This window comes from Somniosus microcephalus, chromosome 13, assembly GCF_052327205.1.
Source record: "Somniosus microcephalus isolate GS21.2 chromosome 13, FLI_Smic_1.0, whole genome shotgun sequence".
Classification (NCBI taxonomy): domain Eukaryota; kingdom Metazoa; phylum Chordata; class Chondrichthyes; order Squaliformes; family Somniosidae; genus Somniosus; species Somniosus microcephalus.
In genome coordinates, this window is record NC_140999.1 from 35,149,749 (window position 1) to 35,171,696 (window position 21,948).

At 47.3% G+C, this 21,948-nt stretch overlaps 1 protein-coding gene across 1 annotated transcript in view; it reads left to right on the forward strand.

The window, feature by feature from the left end:
* Nucleotides 1-21,948, forward strand: part of adamts10 (ADAM metallopeptidase with thrombospondin type 1 motif, 10) — a 233,009-nt gene that overhangs the window by 83,860 nt on the left and 127,201 nt on the right. Inside the window, exon 9 of the mRNA XM_086004738.1 lies at nucleotides 9,977-10,082. Coding sequence (XP_085860864.1) covers nucleotides 9,977-10,082 — 106 coding nt within the window. The remainder of the gene's footprint in view (nucleotides 1-9,976; nucleotides 10,083-21,948) is intronic.

The following is a 21,948-nucleotide window of genomic DNA, read 5'->3' on the forward strand; positions in this document are numbered from 1 at the left end:
ACGGAGTCTGAATGACGCAAATTGGCCAGCACTTTTGGCGAGAAAGAGATGCCCGTGAATTGTGAATCGCCACAAGTTACTGGCCAATTTGTGCCGATCCACCGTTAGCTTCACAAAAACGGCACCTCACATTTAACCTCCCCGCGATTTTCATGAAGTTGCTACATTTGCACATTACTTGCCCATTAAACTCGTCGCGGAAAGTTAAGTCTAGGAATTAACAGTGTAAGTACAATTTTAATGACATAATTGTTAATGACTGCCAATGAACCTCTCTTACCCAGAAAGTAAATCATAAGTGTGGAAATTCATTCCTTCAGGTTGTGAATTGTTTTAGGAGATTTTAAAAATGACAAATTTTAAATTTAAAATATTTTTGTTTTACTTTTCCTCACTGTCTCTTTTTTTCTCTCAATCCAATCTTTCTTTCCCTCTCTTTGGGGGGAATTTTTCGGGGGGGTCAGTGGGCGCATTCGGTGGCAGGTCGGGATGGAAAATGTTTTTTTGACAGCGGGTCAGGGCCCCGCTGTCAACCCACCACCACGCGCCTTTCCCAGATGTCGGGTTTGTCAGCACTGAACAGTGGCACGGGAGGCAATTCAGGTCATTGTGACCTTGTTAACAGCCCATTAAGAAGTATTTTGAGCTCACCTTAATATTTTACGAGGTTGTCCATGGGGTCAGCGCTGCTCAGGGATCACGTCAGATAAGCAGGTCGGGAGTTGTATGACCATGGAATCATCTCATTACTTGACAGCTGCAAATGTGCTATAAAAGCTCCCATCTCACAGCTGTTCACTTTCCAAGCTCAGAAGATGTTGCTTACTGCAATTGGAAGACAGATTGAGCTTTATGCAGGTTGCAAGTGATTGGAGGAAACTTTCTATCCAGTGTCACCTCATTGGAACAACCTCTCTCACCATTGACGGATTGCTTTGGTCATCTCAAGTTAAGCTGCCATTTATTACATCGGTATTGGTGCCCTTGAAACGATCTCACCTTGGTCCTCAGAATCCCACCACGATCAGCCCCAACACCAGCAGCACCAGGCACACCAGCAGCACCAACAACAACACCAACCTTCTCCGCAATCAGCTGATGCTGCATAGGACACAGGGCATCAGCACCCGACTACATTGCTGCCAGGGATGGCCTCACCATGGCCAGATTTACTTCACTTGACGCTGTACACCTTGGCTGCCACATGATGCGCAAGGTTGGCACCACCCCACACCAACACCATAATGCATCCCTACAATGCTCAAGCCATTCCTTTCACACTCATCACCATTGCGGTGGTACCGTTATGTCTTACCATTCACTGCAACTCACTAAGCCACTTCCAAAGGTGCACACAAATCTGTCCAAGAACGCAAAGTGTTGAAAATAAAGGTTTCAATGTTTGACACCACATTAACAGAAACTTTACATGAACATTGCATAAAACACCCAAGTACTTAGTGAGATGGCGATGTGATAATGTAGATAGAGAGGGATGGGTGGAGGTGCAAGGTAAGTTGGTGTGAGTAAGGATGTGCAGGAGTAGGATAGGGAAGGCAGAGTGATGGTGATGTGATGCGTGGCACAGCAGGATGAGGTTGAGTATGGCTTCGTACTAATGCTTCATGATCTACTGAGATCATTGAAAGATTTGCGCCACTGCAGCCTGGTCCTCCTGACGACATCACTGCTTGTGTCCTCCTGTGCAATGTGCAACCAGGCTGCGTTGGTCTCCTGGGGAGGTCTGATCTGCCCATTGGACGGGAAGAGAACCTCCCTGCGAGCTGTGAATCCCTCCATAAGCATATGGAGGGAGTCATGGGAGAGCCTGGGTGCAGCCATGCACCCCTATGCTTGTCAGTGTTTGCAGCACCTCAATGCTGTAGAACACTGACAGCACAAATGTCAAAGTAAATTTACGCATGGTCCGTTTAAGAAAACCGGCTGATGATGCGTCATCAAATGATGTCATCAGACCCGCTTCCTTCAATTGGACTGGGTAACGCGCTGGGCGGGCTTAACAAGCCCAATCAGGGGAAAATCATTTTGGACAGTGGGCTGGAGCCGGCAGCGGGGTCGGGACCCGCTACCAACATCGCCCGCCACGGACCCGCCGAGCTCGGTGAAATCGCGACCTTTATTTCTATTTCTGTACCTGATTTGGTATCAAATTTGCCCACTCTAATACACCCTCCTTCTCAGTCCTTCCTCTGTTTGTTTATTTCTCAAACCTTAAATCTCATTGTTTAAGGAGATAGACTGTCCTGTTGTTCACCAAGGTCCCGGATTTCCTGTTTCCTCACTGAACCCTTATCAGCTCGCACTTCCAGCAACTTTGTGGGCAAAACATTTTAATACCTAAACATGCACAAACAAGTCTAACTAACGTCGTGAGATGTCTCGCTCCAGCACAATCTGGCCCCTTATTTTTATCAGTTGGCTGAGGGGGAAAAAATGGCAGATGAAAATTTTGCCACAGGTAATTTAAAAGATTTAATTTCATTAATCAGTTTGCCTTAAGAGTGCAAAAATTAGAATTAATAAATTTGAATCATAATTAATAAATTAATTTGCTCAATCAGTTAGATGTAATTTGCGGTCTGCTGGAATAAATTTTGCAATGAGATGAACGAAAGGTATTTTCAAGCAATTGGGTACGAGAAATTTGCATATAAGAATGTGTAGCAGATGTGTAAAAGGGAAATGTGACACAAAGTATAACACAGGAAATGTGTTTAGATTGTGTACTTGACATATCGTATAATATTACTAGTGGATTTTCCATGTCATTGCTCATGGTGAGTTGGGGAGATGCTGTTTTCTAACCATATCAGCATTATGCTATGTAACACTCAATGTAGGGATCAAGGCAAATGATTTATAATGGTTTACTAAAGCCAAATTCTTTTTTATTGCATAGTATTATAGCATTTCTGTCTCTGCCTCTCTAGAATACTAAGTACCTGCTTTATTAAATGTATTTCGTACCAGCAAACTCCTGTTAGCAATTTTTCCATTTCTTGGAAAAATGGATGGGTTTGTAAATAGCATATTCTGTGACTGGTCAGTATTGCTGTCAATCATAAATGTTTCGAGAATTTACCTCAAGATATTTAATTCAAATAAAAGTGCTGGTCACATTTCAAGATTTTTGAACATTTTGGAAATGGAAGAGAGTTGCATTTAAATGTTGGTTCTTTAAAGAAAAGTGTGTTCACACAAGTTCTTTTTTTTAAAAAAGCACCAAGCATGAAAGGTCAATAAAATGCTAATGGTCCAGCCAGTGAATTTATTTCCCCAAAGACTGAAAACAATAAGCAGTTCATTGGAATGTCTCAGTCATCGCTAAACATATCACGCCCATTATATTGGAAGGTCCCTGGTCCTGGGTGCTTGTCAGGGATTGTCTGGCTCGTTCTGGTTGTGAACAAGGGAGAAAAAAAGCAGAGACAGAAACACTCACTGACAGTTTTTTTTTTAATTAACCAGAAAGCAGTGAGAGCAAGCTTTCACCAGACTCCGAAGGTTAGAATTCAGGAAGGCAGTTAGAAGCAAGATGGCCCACAGATGTGGGGAAGTATAGCCAGTTTCGATCAAAAATGGGCACTATTGTTTCAACCCTGGGTTATGTGATCGTATCGCTGAAAATTGGGCAGTATGGGCACATCCCTAAACAGAAGGCACTCGGACCACTTATGGGAGTGACTAGCAGTGCTGTACCTGAGTAAATATCTAAGCCAAAACCCTGAATTTGCAAGTGTTCCAAAAGCTTTAAGTTATTCCCAAATGTTTGTCGTACAAAAAAAATCATAAAATGCTAAGCTTTACTACTCCAATGTAAGGGATGTGTAAAAAGAAAGTCCATTATTGGGTAGTCTTGTTGTCAGCACAGGAATTTGTAAAATTGACCCCAGAAAATATTTAGTACAGATAAAAATTCCAAATTCAGGGTGAGCATGTTGTTTGAAGACTGCTGTTTAGAAACAGAGAAAATAAATAATTAGTATTTCCCTTAACCATCTTCTCTGTAAAAGGTGATTTGGTTTGTAATTTTAAAGGTAAATAGTGTACAGTACCTTCCAGGCTGGCCATTGAATGGACTTGTAACCTTTTGTGGCCCCAGCTTCCCAGCTATGTGTTGCTTTTCTGGGTGTATGCAGGAATCCTTTTATCTTCAGCTTTGTGCAGATCTGGCTTTCCCAGAATTCACTATTAACTTTTCCATAGTGTGGTTCAGAGACCCATTCTACTTCACAGTGTCAGCTGTGGCTCAGTTGGTAGCACCCTCACCTCTGTCAGAAGGTTGTGGTCCAGAGACTTGAGCACAAAAATCTGGTCTGACACCCCAGTGCAGGACTGAGGGAGTGCTGCACTGTTGGAGGTGCCGTCTTTCAGATGAGACGTTAAACCGAGGCCCTGACTGCCCTCTCAGGTGGACGTAAAATATCCTATGGCACTATTTTGAAGAAGAGCAGGGGAGTTATCCCCGGTGTCCTAACCAATATTTATCCCTCAATCAACATCACTAAAAACAAATTATCTGGTTATCGTCACATTGCTGTGTGTAGGAGCTTGCTGTGCGCAAATTGGCTACCTACATTACAACAGTGACTACACATCAAAAAGTACTTAATTGGCTGTAAAGCGCTTTGGGACGTCCGGTGGTCGTGAAAGAAGCTATATAAATGCAAGTCTTTTCTTTCTTTCCCCATGGGTAGTCATTACAAAGTATTCATCACTTCTCAGTACCTCACATGCCCAGCGCCACCTCCATCACTGCATAACTTCACAGCCAAAACTACCTCCATCGATGCCCACCACTTGCCTACTGCATGTTTCTGTTAGCACAGTACCTATGCATAGCACCTTGGTACATGGATCACCAATGAAGACATCGCGCCAGTGGCAACAAAAGATTATGGGGGAAAAAATTGGTGGTGCCTTCTTTGGGGCGCTAACGTCGTCGATGCGCTAATTTTAGCGCCCTGAAAAAGTTCGTGCCCTTGCACCGTAAATTCAATAGTAGCGCCCCAAGCAGGAGGCGGGGCGCTACTCAAAGCGCTACCTCTTATTCTTGGGGCGCTAGCAGTGAATTTCGCGGTGTTACGTGCAATGTAGTGCCGCGTCATTGCAGGCCACCCTCCCCTGATTAAAGGGGAGGGGCCTAGTGCTGCGCGCACTGGAGCCCTGCTGGACCACTGGGGAGTGGGGTGCCAGGAAAACAGTCCGGCACTCGGAGTGCCGAGCTAACCGATGGCAGCCAGCACCCCGAAGAAAAAAGGGGAAGCGGGCAGGTGCTGGCAGTCGGCCAAAAAAAAATGGCAGCTCGACACCTGCCCTTTAATTAGCGCCGCCACAGCTGCAAAAACGCCACTCTAACCCTGTCGGACATATCATCCAGCGATAGGTCAGGGGGTGCAACCCAATTTTGCGGCCGAGGTGCTGTGCATGGCGATGAGGTCATTGCCAGCGCCGCAGGGCGCTACTGGCTACCACCGCCGCTAACCTCCCGCCAAATGTTGCGGGAGGCGTTAGTGGCGCCGCGCCCGGGCGTTAGGAGCTTTGCATCCCATTAACGTCCCCTGGGGGCGCTAATGGGAGTTGCAAAAGCAACCCAATTTTTTCCCCTATATGTGTATACCTCTGTAGGAGAAGTACACTCATTTAAAAAAGAGGGAAAGGAGGACAACTGAAGAGGCACGATGATGGTACATCCTCTACAAATATGGAACTTGGATGAAGAGGCAGGAGATGGGGAAGCAGGCGGGATGGACCCAGTTCAGAGTTGGTTACATCATTTAATATACCTTCTACATCCAATTCAGTAGTGCCAACACCTACTGCAAAATTTGCGTTCACCAGTCAGCATTTTGGCACCAAATTAGAACGAACACTTGTCAGTAACACTTCACTCCTTTTTTGTCCTTTCAGGTATGGGAGAAGAAGCTGTATTGGGGCTCAGACTCTCTAGACAACTCGCACCACATCCCATCACTCAATCTCACTCTGGCATGGAGGCTGTGAGCAGGAGCACTCCTGTAAGCAGATTCTGCATTCCTTGTGTTCCAGAGTTTGCCTTTACTGCCCAATATCTAGTAATACGATAGTGTAACCCAGTGGGGGAACAATGAGACCCCCTTATTACATGAACTGTATATCGTGATCTTTGTAAGTGTGTTGTCTCAGTTAGTTACTTTTTTCTTTCCGGTCAGCCCTAGCTGAAATCCTGGCTGGCTCCATCTTAATTTGCAGCCTAGGCCAAGACCTGCCCCTCAGCAGACTTCAAAACCGGCCTTGAATGTGTCGGCCATTGTTCTTTTTGTAGCCTTTCTGGGCAGGAAGTTTGGCAGTTTGACCCCTGGCTCCTTCTCTGTCCAGAGGTTGACCAGTAGAGCTGCCAATTAAACAGGCTACCACCTTACCAAGATTGGATTCCTACTAGAAAGACCTATGCCGCATATGCATGAACATAAATTTCGTGTGAATGCCTACTGGAATTGTCTGAAATGAGATAATAAATTACCCATTGACCCAGATTGTTCTAGATAACAGTTTCAATGGCTCGCTCATTAACGTTAAGGTGCGCCCATTAATATACCGACCTCCCTTTGTCTTGATGGCACCAGTCTGCTTCGCTCTGTCAAGGTAGTGGAAAAGATTGGGATTTAACCAGTCAAAAATCTTGAACCTGCCAATCGTGGCTTCCTGTCCCTTTATGCTACTTCCACTGTTAAGTACTGCCAGTAGATCTCTAAAGCACTCTTCATATGGGTAATCTTAAGATCCAATGCCTGCCTGGAGTAGGAAGAAGAAAATGGTATTACTTCCATGTCATTAACATGGAATTAGTATTTTACCACCGCTCCCAGAAGATGTGCTCCCGTCCCCACCTGTGACACAAGCAGAAATGCACGTTGAACACTGATGGGACGGGTCTCTGCCATACTTGGTCACTGCCCATTTTTCTTCAGCTTAATGCCAAAGGAACTGTTGCAGACTGATGAATATTGGGGCCATTGTTTTTATATGATGGATGGTTAGTTTTTTAAACAAGGACATTGATACACTTTTGCACCAGTCAGACATTTTTGCTAGTATTTAGTACAGTTAACACAACCAAACGGCATTGTGGCATATTAGAAAACTGGAACATTCTTTATAACAGTCATCATAGAACAAATTTTATGAGTAGAACCAACCACTTTTACAGCATAATTCTACCACAGCATAGATTTCTTTCAGTTGGCGCCTGTGGAATTTGGAGACAGGGTAAAGTGCCATGATTGTGTCCATTGGTATGTTGCATCTGAAAAATCTTTGTGTCTAATTGAAACAATATCCAATTATTTGTGTTATTACAGAAATGTGTCATAGGTTCTGAACATTTTCCAAGTTCCAATGTTACACTCCTTCAGCAGGAGATGTATCGTGCATTAGTACGAGGGAACCATTGGCCGAGCTGTGCAGAATAGTTTCCAGATTCATCAGTTTTTTTTTTGTTGCTCCCTGGTATGGGAAAACCAGAAAGGGGAATGCCTACTTTTGGCTGGAAGTTTCTTTACCTTGGTGGGTCCGGTGCAGCTGGTGGCCATGTCGGGTCGCGACCCTGCTGCTGGCTCTGTCCTGCTGTTGAAAATGAACTTGCCTTAATGGGGCCTATTAAGCCCGCCCAGCATGTTACCTGGCCCAATGAGATGGAGCAGGTATGGTGACATCATTCATGAAGCATTTTCAGCCGGGTCTTTAAAGGGACCATGACCACATTGTATTTGAAGTTTCATCAGACATAATGCTGTCAGTGCACTACAGCATTGGAATGCTGCGAACACTGACAATCACTGCACAGAGGCAGAGGGCTACACCCAGGTTCTCCGATGACTCCCTCCAGAGCATGCAGGGAGGTCCTCTTCTCTTCCGATGGGCGGAAGAGACCTCCCCAGGAGGCCAAGACAGCCTGGTTGCACATTGCAGAGGAGGTCATAAGCAGGGATGTGGTCAGGAGGACCTGAGTGCAGTGCCGCAAACATTTCAATGATCTCATTAGATCAGGAAATGTTAGTACAAAGCATCACTCAGCTGCATTCTGCTGTGCCTCTCATCACATCCCTATGACGCTGCCTTCCCTACCCTACTCCTACACATCCTTATTCACGCCAACATACCTTGCACCTCCACCCATTCCCCTCACTGTTTACATTATCACATCCCCATCTCACTAGCAACCCTCACACTCACCCTCATCCTAGTCCAATCATACCAACTAACAACACATAAGGGTAGCCACTTGAGTGTTTTATTCTGTTTATGTAAAGTTTCTGTTAATGTGGTGGAAAACATAAAAATCTTTATTTTCAACACTTGGACAGATCTGTGAGCACCTTTGGAAGTGGCTTAGTGAGTTCCAGTGACTAGTGAGACATAACGGTACCCCCCCCCCACCCCCGCAATGGTGATGAGTGTGAAAGAAATGGCTTGGACATTGTAGGGATGTTTTGTGGTGTTGCTGTGGGGTGGTACCAACCTGGCACATCATGTGGCAGCCATATGGGGGTACAGCATAAAGTTAACTAAATCTGGCCATGGTGAGGCCATCCCTGGCCTCCTGGGCAGCAGTGTGCTCAGGTGCTGATGCCCTGTGTCCTGTACAACATCAGGTGATTGCAGAGAAGGTTGGTAGTGTTGCTGGTGTTGGGGCTGATTGTGGTCCAATTCTGAAGACCAAGATGAGACAGTATAAACAGCACCCATATTGATGGAATAGATGGCAGGTGAAGTAGAGATGACAGAAGCAATCTGTCAATGGTGAGAGGGTTCTTCCAGTGAGGTGACACTGGATGGAGACTTTGCTGGAAACACTTGCAGCCTGCAGAATCTGTGCTGGAAATAGACTGAGCAACAGCTTCTGCCTGAGGAAAGTAATCATCTGTCAGGTGGGAACTTTTACTGTACATTTTATGCTGTCAAGTAATCAGCTGGAGCAATGGCCACGGAACTCCCGCCTCAGGTTGACAGACGTGGTTCCCGAGCTGCGTGAATCCCGTGGCCATGCAGGGAAATTTAAAAAGTAAGTGGAAAAAAGGCTCTTAAGTGCCTGTAACCTACCTGATCATCATCTCAATTGGGTCCCCCACCGCTGCCGGTTGGATCGGCTTCGCAATGGCAAGACGCGCCTGGGGGAAAGGCGCATGGGAGTGAGATGGCGGCGGGTTCCCAACCCGCTGTCAAAAATAACAACTTTCCCCCCCGACCCGCCACCGATCGCGCCCGCTACCACCCCGGAAAATTCCGGCCTTTACCTTGATTTTTATCTACTGACACTACCCCATAGACAAATGCATATCTGGTGGCTTTTCCTTCATTTTCAATTACATTTGCATTTGCAGTTTTTAGCTGCTGTTGAAGGGCGAAGAAGGCGGCAATATGTTTCTGTGACACTTCATAATTTTAAAACAACTGAAGAATATTGTAATAGGTCTGCAATTTATCTCACCGTATCTTTTCATACCACTACTTCGAACAAAAATGCAATGAATATTTCATCTAATTTACATATTCAGCTGGAAGGGTAACGTTGGCTCCATCAGCTCAGTGGTCCCTGTCAGAACGGATGCAGTGACACCCTTTTACCATTAAGGTCCTCGTGTCATCGTTCCAGCCATTCTGGAAAAAAGTAAAAATGTATAGAACAGCTCAGTATGTTTCCAGTAGAAATGTCTGTGTAGGAAAACTCACACCGTGGCTAAACTGATGGGCATTATTATACCTGACCTGATGTTTTCTTTTGCTTTGCAAGCAAGAATATTGCAGGCAGGATGGCTTTTGGGAGTATTTTTGATGTCAAATCAATTTTCATGCTGTGTGGTAATATCATCTTCCTTTCAAGATCAACTTCCTATGCTGCCAAGAGCTGAATTGCTGATACCTGTGTTTGACTGTATCCTTATTTTTCTGTGCTAAATAAACAATCCTGTTACAGGTCTAGCTCCAGTGGGTGGCATGTGTGAACCAGAAAGGAGTTGCAGTATCAATGAGGACATTGGCTTGGCAACTGCATTTACAATCGCTCATGAAATTGGTCACAAGTAAGAGAAATTTTACTATCATAGGTAATATCTTCCTTCCCTGAAACGTAAAGCTGAAATTATAATTAATTTAGAGCATCCTTTATATCTGGTGATCAATTATATATCTGACCTCAGAACAATTAGACTATGGAAAATCAACCTTTGTGAATAGCCAATTTCAGCCAGGCAAGAAAGGCTTAATGGCTTCCTCCTGTTAAACTTTGTTTCTCGATGGTCCTTAGTCATTTCATTGGTTTGCAGGTTCCTTACCTGAACAAGAAACTTTGTACCATTATTCAAGCTATTCATTGACATAAATGCTTCCCCCCCCCACCACCCCCTGCTGTAAATTGTTAATCTAATATTTCTCCACTTGACAAGGTAGATTTTCCTCGCCACTACATCTGGGGAACTCTTGTGCAAAGTCCCCAATATCTGCAGTCCTGTTTCCTGCCCAATATTCAGGCTCAAAGCCCAGCCAGGAGGCAGGCTTGTGTCTGGCACGTATGCAGGCCATGCGAATGGCGCTGGGCAGGAAAATCATGGATTCCTCAGTAATGACAGGTGTGTTGTGCCTGTCGGTCACCCAGTGGGCGCTCTCCAATGAAAATCTACCCCGACTTCTCCAACGCTTGCTTCATCTGCCTCCTGTGCTTTGCTTTACATAAACCACACCTTGTCCAAAACTCCATCACCTAACCTTATTACTTCTGTCCTTACAAATTTCAATTGCTCTGCGTGCCCCAGTACACCGAATTTAAAATCGCTCTTTAGAAATCCCACCACAGTCTGATCCCACTCTATCTCTGCAACCTCCTCTGGGCCCCACTCTATGGAACACTTTCCTTAAATCTCTCTTCCTTGCTCCAACTCTTTCTACCTTCAAAATCCTCTTCAAAATGTAATTCTTTGACCATGCATTTGCCTAATTCTTTCACTGCTGCTCGGTGTACATTCTCACTTTGTGAAGCACCTTGTGACATTTACTATATGTGAAAGTTGCATTATAAATGCCTTCTGTTCACTGTCAAGTCTATGTTAATATCATTTTCAAATTTGCTTCTCTTGCCAGTTCTATCAATTTGTAAAGATGAATCCGTTTGCCAGCAGTTTAAAAATGAACGTGTTGTGTGTTATAACCAAGAATTTAGGAGGATACAGCTTTCTAGTTATTTTGGCATTCTTAACCAATAGAAGATAGTTTTAAGAAATGTATTATTGCAGAGTAAATCATCAGCTCAAGCAACTGAACGTCAAATATCAGGAAAAATGCCATAATTCTGAGGTTTGAGGCTGCCTGTTATTCAGACTCAATGGGCTGGATTTTGCTACGGGGGCGGGTTGGGGTCGTGTTCCCCACATTTCGTGTTTCCCACACGAATCCTGAACGATGTGGGAAATTGATGCAATTTTGATTTTATAGCCCAATTGATTCCCCACGTGTGGGAACCCCTAGCCAGTGAGCTTTTCAGGTGGAAAGCTCGCCTCCGATGACATCATCACTGCTGCTTCATTGAAGGGCTTCCACAAGCCTTGCTCACTTCAGCAGACTGCCAAGCTTCTGGCCCTGATGTGGTGTATGTAACCGTTCCACCTTTAAGAGAACTATTTTAAGAGTTGCACTACTTTATCTTGGCTGCTGTATACTGTAATACCGGTGGTGACCACACCGGTATATAAGTGCTGTGTAATGATTTATTGGGCAGTTCCGCCCTGACATTCGACTAGTAAAGACCTGTTAAAATTTACTCTTGTGGTCTGTGTAGTAATTCTCATTATAACACACAGACTTAACAGTGGCGACGAGTACGATCTTACCCTGCGGCAGAGATACATCCAAGGCAGTTTGACGGGCGTTGAGAGGAGGCATCCGCCCTCATCATCCAGCTGAGAAAAGACGCAGGTCTGAAGAGCAAAGGAAGAATCCTGACACGAAGTCTTCCATCAGCAACAGGCAGTAATCATCCCTTCTATCACGGTGGTGGGTAAGCCGATCAGCGACGAGCAGCAAGTCGGCCACGTTGGCTGTGAAGTAGGGGAGGGAGAAACGTAGGATATAAGGGCGGAGAACTCGACCACAGCCGGGGAAAAGAGCCGGACAGAAGTCGGGGCCAGAGGCGCTGAGACTGGGGCAGCGTAAGGCACGGGAGCTGCGGTGAATGCAAACGCAGCCGGTGTAAAAGACCGGGCTGCAAGCGGGCTGGGAGACGCAACAGCGTCGAGAGAGAGCTCGACCGCGACTGGTGAAAAAGGCCGGGCAGCTACCGAGGCCGCGAGGCGCAGCGACCGGGTCAGCGTAAGGCGCGGGAGAAATTTTTTTTTTAAAAACCGCGGAGAACTCAGCCGCAGCCGGGGGGAAAGGACCGGACTGCAAGAGGGGCTGGGAGGCACGATTTGAAAACCGCTGGGGAGGGCGAACGCAGCAATACGGCAATCGCCATTACAGCCAGCAGGGGAGAAAGGCAAACGCGGGAAGCCGCCATTTTCGTAGACGGGGGAAGAAGACAAGCGCGGGAAACCGCCATTTTGGAAAAAAAAAGAAAAGAAAAATGTCTTTTTGTTTCTCAAGAAGATTGCGAGGATGCCTAAGCGTGGTAACATCAACGATTTTGATCCTGATGTTGAAGATTGGGCCACGTATGTAGAACGCATAGAGATATATTGTAAGGCAAATAAAATATCAGATGAAGATAAAGCACTAACCTTACTAAACTCAATGGGTGCGAAGACATACGGGCTATTGAAGCATCTTCTATCACCAGCTAAACTGGCGGATCAGACTTTCGCTAAAATTGCTGCTGTCCTGAAAAATCATTTGAACCCCACACCGCTGATGTTAGCGGAACGATTTAAATTTTATGCGAGAACGCAACTGAAAGAGGAAAGCAACGCGGAGTATTTAATTGAACTGCGTAAGCTAGCGAAATACTGTCAGTTTGGGGAAAGTCTGACAGAGGCACTGAGAGTCAAATTCGTGTGTGGATTGTCGAAAGAAGGAACACAAAAGCGGCTGCTTGAAGAGAATGATCTTACACTTGATAAGGCTGTCACTATTGCAGCATCGCACGAAGCCGCAGCGAGAGGCACTGTGGAAATGCAGCTGAAGGCAGCGGTACTCAGCGTAGATCAAATGGCTTTGGGTACAACGAAATGTTATCGTTGTGGAAAGACAACACACGATCAGAACCAATGCTGGTTTAAAAACCAGGAATGTAGAAAATGTGGCAAGCTTGGTCACATAGCTAAAGTATGCCGGTCAGGAAAGAAGACCAGCAACAAAAAGTCACCGCAGGAAAAGTGCAGAAAGGTACATAAGGTGGCTGAGAAGAGTTCGGATGAACAGAATTCGGATTCAGACTCCAACAGCAAGGAACTGGGTAGTCTGAGAATTCACAATGTGAGTAAGGAAGCTGACCTACAAACTATCTGGGTCACACTGCAGATAGCAGGAGTCCAAGTGAAGATGGAATTGGACACTGGATCGGCGTTGACGGTCATGAATAAGCAAGATTACAAAAGGTTATTCAAACATATTCCCCTACAGGATACGGAGATAGTATTGCAGACATACACGGGGCAAAGAGTATACCCCATCGGGAAGATAAAAGTCAAGGTGGTACACAAGGGCAAAGAACACCAAGGAATGGACTTATATGTACTACCTGCGGGAGGTCCACCACTTCTGGGACGGGAGTGGATCAGGAAAATAAATATGGACTGGCACTCCCTAAACGCAATAACGGTAGATTCCGGAAAAAAAGATGTCAAACCTGAACGATTGTCCAGAATATTGGATGAGGCTAAAGAGGTGTTCCAACAGGGACTGGGAACACTGAGAGGAATTAAGGCAAAAATCAAGATTGCAGAACATGCAAACCCAAAATTTTTCAAAGCCAGACCGGTACCGTATGCGATACGACCTGCTGTGGAAGCTGAGCTGGAAGGGCTAGAACGTTCAGGAGTACTGTCTAAGGTGGACTGGAGTGAGTGGGCCACGCCCATTGTTCCCGTCATGAAGCGTTCATCGAGTAACAAGCCAGGGGAACCGGGGAAGGTCCGCATCTGTGGAGACTTCAAGATCACAGTTAATCCGGTGCTTCACACGGTGCAATATCCGCTTCCGCGGATTGAGGATATCTTTGCTTCATTGTCTGGCGGGAAACACTTCACCAAGATAGACCTGGCGCAAGCGTACTTACAGATGGAAGTTGAGGAAGAGTCGCGCCAGTATCTCACAATCAACACGCACAGAGGCTTGTATCGATATAATAGACTGGTTTTTGGAGTGGCTTCGGCTCCAGCAATTTGGCAGAGGGCCATGGAGCAGGTATTACAGGGAATTCCAAGCACTCAATGTTACTTGGACGATATCCTGATTACAGGAGATGACGATGAGGAACACCTTGCAAATTTGAAACTGGTGCTCACCAGGTTGAAGGAATATGGCCTTCGAGTTAATCGCCAGAAATGTGAGTTCTTTCAGAAGCGGATCTCGTACTGTGGTCATGTCATTGACCAGGAGGGGCTGCACAAGTCACCTGACAAGATCGAAGCTGTTGTGAAGGCTCCCGCTCCGGAAAATGTATCCCAGTTGAGGTCGTTCCTAGGGTTGATTAACTATTACCATAAGTTTCTGCCAAATCTATCCACGGTGCTGCACCCGCTGAATGCTCTTTTATAGAAAGAAGTACCATGGAAGTGGAGCGAGGACTGTAAGAAGGCCTTTCGCAAAAGCAAGGCATTGATCACCTCGGAGGAAGTGTTGGCTCACTTCAACCCAACGCTACCTATTCGTTTAGCTTGTGATGCTTCTCCTTATGGTATTGGAGCAGTACTCTCACACAAGTTGCCAAATGGCTCGGAAAGGCCAGTCGCATTTGCATCCAGATCATTGACCTCCGCTGAGCGCAACTATGCTCAGATAGATAGGGAGGCTTTCAGCCTGGTGTGGGGAGTAAAGAAGTTTAATCATTACCTGCAGGGCCAGAAGTTTACACTGCTGACAGACCACCAGCCGTTGGTATCCATATTCAACCCTAAAAAGGGCGTTTCCATTATGACAGCGCAAAGGCTACAGAGGTGGTCCCTTTTCCTAGGGGCACACCAATATGACATAGAATACAAAGGATCAAAACAGCATGGGAATGCTGACGGTTTATCGCGCCTACCGTTGCCAACGGTAGAAGAGGCGCCTACAGTGGACCCAGTGGAGATGTTCCACTCAACCATAGTGGAATGTCTACCAGTAACAAATTCTACGATCGAAAAGGAAACAAGAAATGACCCGACTCTCTCACGAGTCTACGATTTAACGGTGAAGGGATGGCCAGCACATGGCGAACCACTGTTGCCAGCATTCTCGCTAAGAAGAGAACAGCTGTCAGTGTGCCGAGGAACTTTGATGTGTGGATCCAGAGTGGTGATTCCACCCAAACTCCAGCATAAAGTGCTAAAGGAGCTTCACGAGGGGCATCTGGGTGGAGTGAAAATGAAGAACCTAGCCAGAGCGTTTGTGTGGTGGCCAGGTATCGATGGAGACATCGAAGAAATGACCAAGAGCTGTCTAGGATGCCAGAAGGTCCAAAACGCCCCACCACAAGCTCCTCTACATCCATGGGAGTGGCCCTCATCTCCATGGCAAAGGGTACATATCAACTTTGCTGGTCCATTTATGGACTCAATGTTCTTAATCGCGGTGGATGCACACTCCAAGTGGCCGGAGGTAATAAAGATGTCCTCCACCACCACGGAAAAAACCATCACAGTATTAAGGACCATATTTGCCAGGAATGGGCTGCCGGAACAGATCTGTTCTGATAATGGACCGCAATTTGTGTCCGAAGAATTCAGGAAGTTCTTAAAAAACAATGGGGTTAAGCACTACACGTCCGCCCCATACCATCCCGCCACCAATGGATTAGCTGAAAGGTTTGTCCAGACCTTCAAGAAGGCCATCAAGGCCATGGGTAATGAAGACATAAATCTACAACATAAGGTAGATAACTTCTTGTTGGCGTACAGGAATGCAACACATGCGGTTACAAACCAAACTCCCGCCATGATGTTTTTCAATAGAAGACTAAGATGCCGGCTGGATTTGATCAAGCCAAACATCAGAAGGGACGTAGAGAACCGGCAATTTCAAGGCATGAATGAAAGGCCAACTAGAACCTTCCAGATAGGTCAACAAGTTTTGGCCCGGGACTACCGTACCGAGAAATGGCAACCTGGAACTATTTGCACACGACTAGGACCGCTGATGTATACCGTGGACATTGGTGAAAGCATAATAAGGCGCCATGTTGACCAGATCATAGAGTCATCCGAAAAGGGACAACCTACTCCACAACTCTATACGCCTAATGATGAAGCAGAGATACCCATAGGATCTACCTCCGATCCGGTGATACTGGAATCAGATGAACCCGACACTGGCATTCAAGCCGAATCGACCTTGCCAAAAGAACCTACTACACCACCGAAAACTACTACGCCACCGAGGCGTTATCCGGACCGAGTCAGGAAGCCTCCAGAGAGACTGAATCTGTGAACTGTTTTTACATGAAGTTGTGTATATATGTTATGTTATGTTAATGGGGAATATATACTGTTAAGCTAAAAAGGGAGGATTGTGGTGTATGTAACCGTTCCACCTTTAAGAGAACTATTTTAAGAGTTGCACTACTTTATCTTGGCTGCTGTATACTGTAATACCGGTGGTGACCACACCGGTATATAAGTGCTGTGTAATGATTTATTGGGCAGTTCCGCCCTGACCTTCGACTAGTAAAGACCTGTTAAAATTTACTCTTGTGGTCTGTGTAGTAATTCTCATTATAACACACAGACTTAACACCTGGCAGCTGCTGCTACCATCATCAATCATGGCGACACATCGGAGTAAGGCATCCCCCAGATTTGACGAGGCAGCCCTGCAGGCATTGGTGGAGGGAGCGACAGAGAGCAGGGAGGTGCTCTTCCCCTCCTCGGGGAGGAAGAAGCCACCCCAGCAAACCAAGGCTGTGTGGCTGAGGGTGGCAGAGCAGGTGAACGCCAGCTCGAATACCAGCAGAACATGGATCCAGTGTCGGAAACGCTTCCATGACCTGCGCACTGGAAAAGTGAGTATGATGTTCCCATCACTCTTAATCTGATCCCCATTGCCTTTCCTCACCAGCTCTCAGCTTTACCAATCTCTTCCTCCACATCCCACTTGACACTGACATCCATGCACCCTTTCCCGCACCCTTTCCCACTCCCTCTCTCTCTATGGTCACATTCACCTAACTAATGGACTATGCAGCCCTCACACTCCCTATCACTGTCATGCTATGAAAACAACTTACATCACATAGGGAGGGCCCTTGGTCTTGCCATCTCACTCCATCTTTCTCTCCTTCTAAGCATCTATGCCATCGATTCTCTACACTCACTCCTTCATTCTCGCTCAAACTCCACTTGTCTCCCCCATTGCAGGAAAAGAGAGCTCACAACCGAAGAGAGCGAGCCAGGACAGGGGGAGGGGCAGCCTCCTTAGCCCAGCTGACCCCATGGGAGGAGGCGATCCTGCAGATCGTCGGCATCCAGGACGACGCACAAGTGGGGGACGGAGAGACCGGTGCAGCAGAGCAAGCTGGTGACAGAAGAGTTTTCCAACTCTCTCAATTGCATTGCATGACTCGCTGATAATGACTTGGAAGCTCTAGCAGATGGACCTCTGATCATCTGCAATAAGCACTGTGCAGGTAACCCTGGCCTCTTATCTCTGACACTTTCCTTTACTCCCCCACAGGACCATCGCAGGCTCCCGTCTCCGGGACGCAGGAGGAGGTTCAGCCTCAGCATCCAGACTCCTCAGAGGAAGCTGCAACCTCTGAGGGCGCAGCGTCAGCAGAAGGCAACGCACCCAGCACCAGCGCAGACACTCACACCTCGGTGGGACCTTCGGGACATAGAGTAGTGTTGTCACCTGGTGTATCACAGCTCACAAGTGAGCCTCAGCAGATGGTGGAGACAGGGACAGCAGTGGAGAGTCCTAGTCGGAAGGCGCAGCACTCTCCCAGCTCGGCTCAGCTGCCTGTCGACCCTCTGCCTCTGGGTCCATCCACAGTATCAACGGTGATGGCACTCCAGGAAAATATGCAGGAGTCTCTGGCAGGTTTTGTCTCCAGGGTTGCTGCGAGTGTGGAGCGAATGGAGGAGTCCGTTGCTAACATGAGCAGAGCCTTTGTGGAGTCATTGGCGCATCAACGCATTACCACGGAAAGGATGGCAACCTCCGTGGAAAGGCTGGCTACGGCCATGGAGGAGATAAGTCGCGCGAGTGTTGAAAACATGGTGAGTGTTCAGACTAGACTGACATCTCTGGAGGAGCGATGGGCAGCTATTGAACAGAGAAACCAGACCTTCATGGCAGTCCCTCTGAGAAGGACTGCCAGTCCCGACACGGGTCCCCATGGCTCCCCTGATGTGCAGCAAGGTGCTCTCTCGCCACTTGCAAGCGCTGAGGGGGACCTGACCCATGAGAGGGATGATGGTGGCAGAGAACAAGGAGGTGGGGGCTCCTCTCCAAGCACTCAAACTTCCATGCCACTGACAAGTCCTCGGTCAGAGCCCCACCTGAGTCAGCACCCAAGTGAGATCGGCGTCTCAACCCCTGCACAGCCGCAGGAGCAGCAGACTGTTGCACAGCCCTTACAGGCTCGCAACCCCAGAGGACGCCCGCCAAAGGTGTCCAGACAGGAGCAGCAAGGAAGTGAGCAAGGGGCCTCCACATCTGCTGATGCCACTGGGGAACCACTACGTAGGAGCACACGTAAGAGAAAGAAACTGCACAAATAGTCACAAGGGTAGTCACTTGGGTGGAATTTAATGTGTTATGGTTGAAAGCCATCAGAATAATGTTAATAAATCATCTGTTGGCTACTGCTGTAGTTGTGGCGTGGGTCATTTCGCGAATGGGACTTTCACTTTGAGGTCAGTATGGTGGTCACATCGCTAGAAGTCAGCTGGTTCCTGGCTATTGTCAGTGCTCAGGTAAAAGGATGCGAGGCAATAGTCCCTCATGGGCGAGGCTCAGCAAATCTGCCCAATATGAGCGCATTCCTTGCATGCCGGCCACCAATGTTCTCGCGCACTGCTGCCGCTGGTTGATGAGCCTCTGCAAGATGTTCGTCTTCGCTCTCCTCCTCCCCCTCCTCCTCCTCCTCACCTGAGGAGGATATGTCAGGAGCCACTTGGTCCTCGGCCATCTGCAAGCCACGACGCTGTGCCATGTTGTGAAGCACACAGCAAACCACAACGATTCTGGAGACCCTGGCTGCTGAGTATTGCAGGGCTCCACCTGATCTATCCAGGCATCTGAAGCGCATCTTCAGCAGACCAATGGTCTGCTCGATCATGGCTCTGGTGGAAAGGTGGCTGGAGTTGTAGTTCTCAGCTGCGTTGGATGGGCTCCTCAGCGGCGTCAATAGCCACGTCCTCAAGGGATAGCCCTTGTCTCCAAGTAGCCATCCGTTAAGTTGGTGTGGCGGACTGAATAGCGGAGGCACAGTAGACTGGCGCAGTATGAAGGAGTCATGGCAACTGCCAGGGTACTTGGCACAAACATGCAAAATTTCCTTCTTGTGGTCACACAGCAGCTGAACGTTGAGGGAGTGGAAGCCCTTGCGGTTGACAAAAATACCAGGATTGCGATGGGGAGCCTTAAGGGCCACATGTGTGCAATCAACGATGCCCTGCACCCTTGGAAAGCCTGCAAGATTAGCAAATCCAACCGCTCTCGCCATGACACTTGCTCGATCCTTGGTGAAATGGATGTGATTGTGCGCGATGGCAAAGAGGGCATCGGTTACCCGCTTGATGCAGGTGCGTGCGGCCGCCTGGGAGATGCCGCTGATGTCTGCCGCTGATCCCTGGAATGAGCCTGAGGCAAAAAAGTTGAGTGCGATGGTGACTTTGACGGCCACTGATAAGGGGTGTCCAGCTGCTCCTCTGGGATCCAGGTCTTGCTGCAGCATTGCGCAGATGTCAGCCACTATCTCTCGCGAAAGTCGGAGCCGCCTTTGGCACTGCTGCTCAGACATGTTGAGGTAGCTGACCCTGCGTCTGTAGACCCTGTTTGGGGAGTATCTCCTGCGCCGACGGCCTTCCATGCGCTGGCCCCTTCTGGCCTGTGCATCCTCAGGTGGGGCAGCAGCAGCTTAGCGCAACTGTTGTTGCTGCTGCTGTTGGGCGGCCTTATGTAATATCCAGAAGGGCCCTGTTTCTGGGACTAGGGACAGGGTCACTGGCAAGGCTTGGAAGCTAAGCAGAGCCAGGCCTGGTTAGTACCTGGAGGGGTGACCATCAGGGAAGACCAGGTGCAGAAGGTCACGGAAGGAGCCCTGAGGAGGGGCGGTTGGTGAGAAGGTCACGGGAGGGGTGGCTGGTGAGCAGGCCCGGGCGTTGGGCTGAAGATTGTCGGACAGGAGGAATGGTGGAAATGGAATGGCGGCGCGCACAGACGCAGCAGCTTTACTTCTCCCAGGACGGTGCTATTTACGTTTAATGTTAATGTTATTTGTACTGGACTCATGGGAGCTTGCAAGATCACATTTCGTTGTGCATTATACAATGACAATAAAGTGGAATTATATATTATAAATGGCTCCCATGCTTCTGGTAGATGCCTCAGTTGAGGAAGCGCTCAGTGAAGGTGGCGAGAGGGGTTTCCCAGGAGGTCACACTGGAGATGGTTGTCAGGCTGCAAACTTCCAGAGCTGTGGGTATGCCTTCTGAAAGATCCCCCAGACCTGAGAGAGCAAAGTTATGCCACCTGCAATTAAAGCCTGTTCAAATCTGCCATTTAATGGTTGAGCTGCAGCTGCTACTCCGCAAGCCAGTTGTGCTCCCGCCAGGTTTCAGATGTGTGTTTCCCACCAGGCGTGTTTCACGTGGGAAAACGAGTAAACTTGCAAGTGGTTAGGAAAATGGGATTATAGAGCCAATTGAGGGCTTGTTAAGGGCCTATCCCACCTCCTGGAGGCGGGACGGAGTCGGGACCAGCAGACACGAATTTAGGAAAATTGCATGGAGGCGGGTTTGGGCCCGCACGCCAGTTTTGTGATTTTTATCCCCCACACGCCTCCAATCCCGCCTCCCCGGCCCTAGCAAAATCCAGCCCAATAAGTTTCAGTTAGATAATATTGTCTCTAGATAACTGAATTTCTACTTGGAGCATCATACTGAATGAAGGACTCTATTTCTAAGTTAAAAGGGTTTGGCATTGTTTATTATATAACCACTTAGAATTATGCCTTTTTGTTGGATGATTGTGAACTGGTGCCAGTCATGGAGAGACTTCCAGATTGTACGCCACCATAACATCTGTGTGATAGCTATAACCTTGCCATAAGTGGAAAAAAGGGAAGTGCTATCTGCTCTGTGGTTTTCTATCCTTAGGGCTGCATGGAAAACCTTTCTTGGCATTTTAACTGCCTGAGATCAACCTTAACTTCTGATTTGGATTTTAATTGTACTATTTGCTTCAGTACCTTTTTAGTTAGTCACCTATTTCTGCATTAACATTCCGATATTTCTATTACACAAACATCTGCAGAAATGCCATCTCTTCTCACCCCCAAGGATCGATCCTTGGCCCCCATTTATTCCTCATCTACAGGAAACTCTCGATTTACCGGCACCTAAATAACCAGAAATCTCGGTTAACCGGCAAAATTCAGGAGTAGGTTCAGGTAAGTTTTACTTCATATTGTACTTGCCTTCCTCAATCTGTTGCTGTGCAAGGGTGTGGCTGCAGCTGTTGCTAAGCTACAGAGACGCTTGGAACTTGTGGCCATGTTCTGCACCTGTTGCTAAGCAACAGGGTTTGTTGCTTTATACG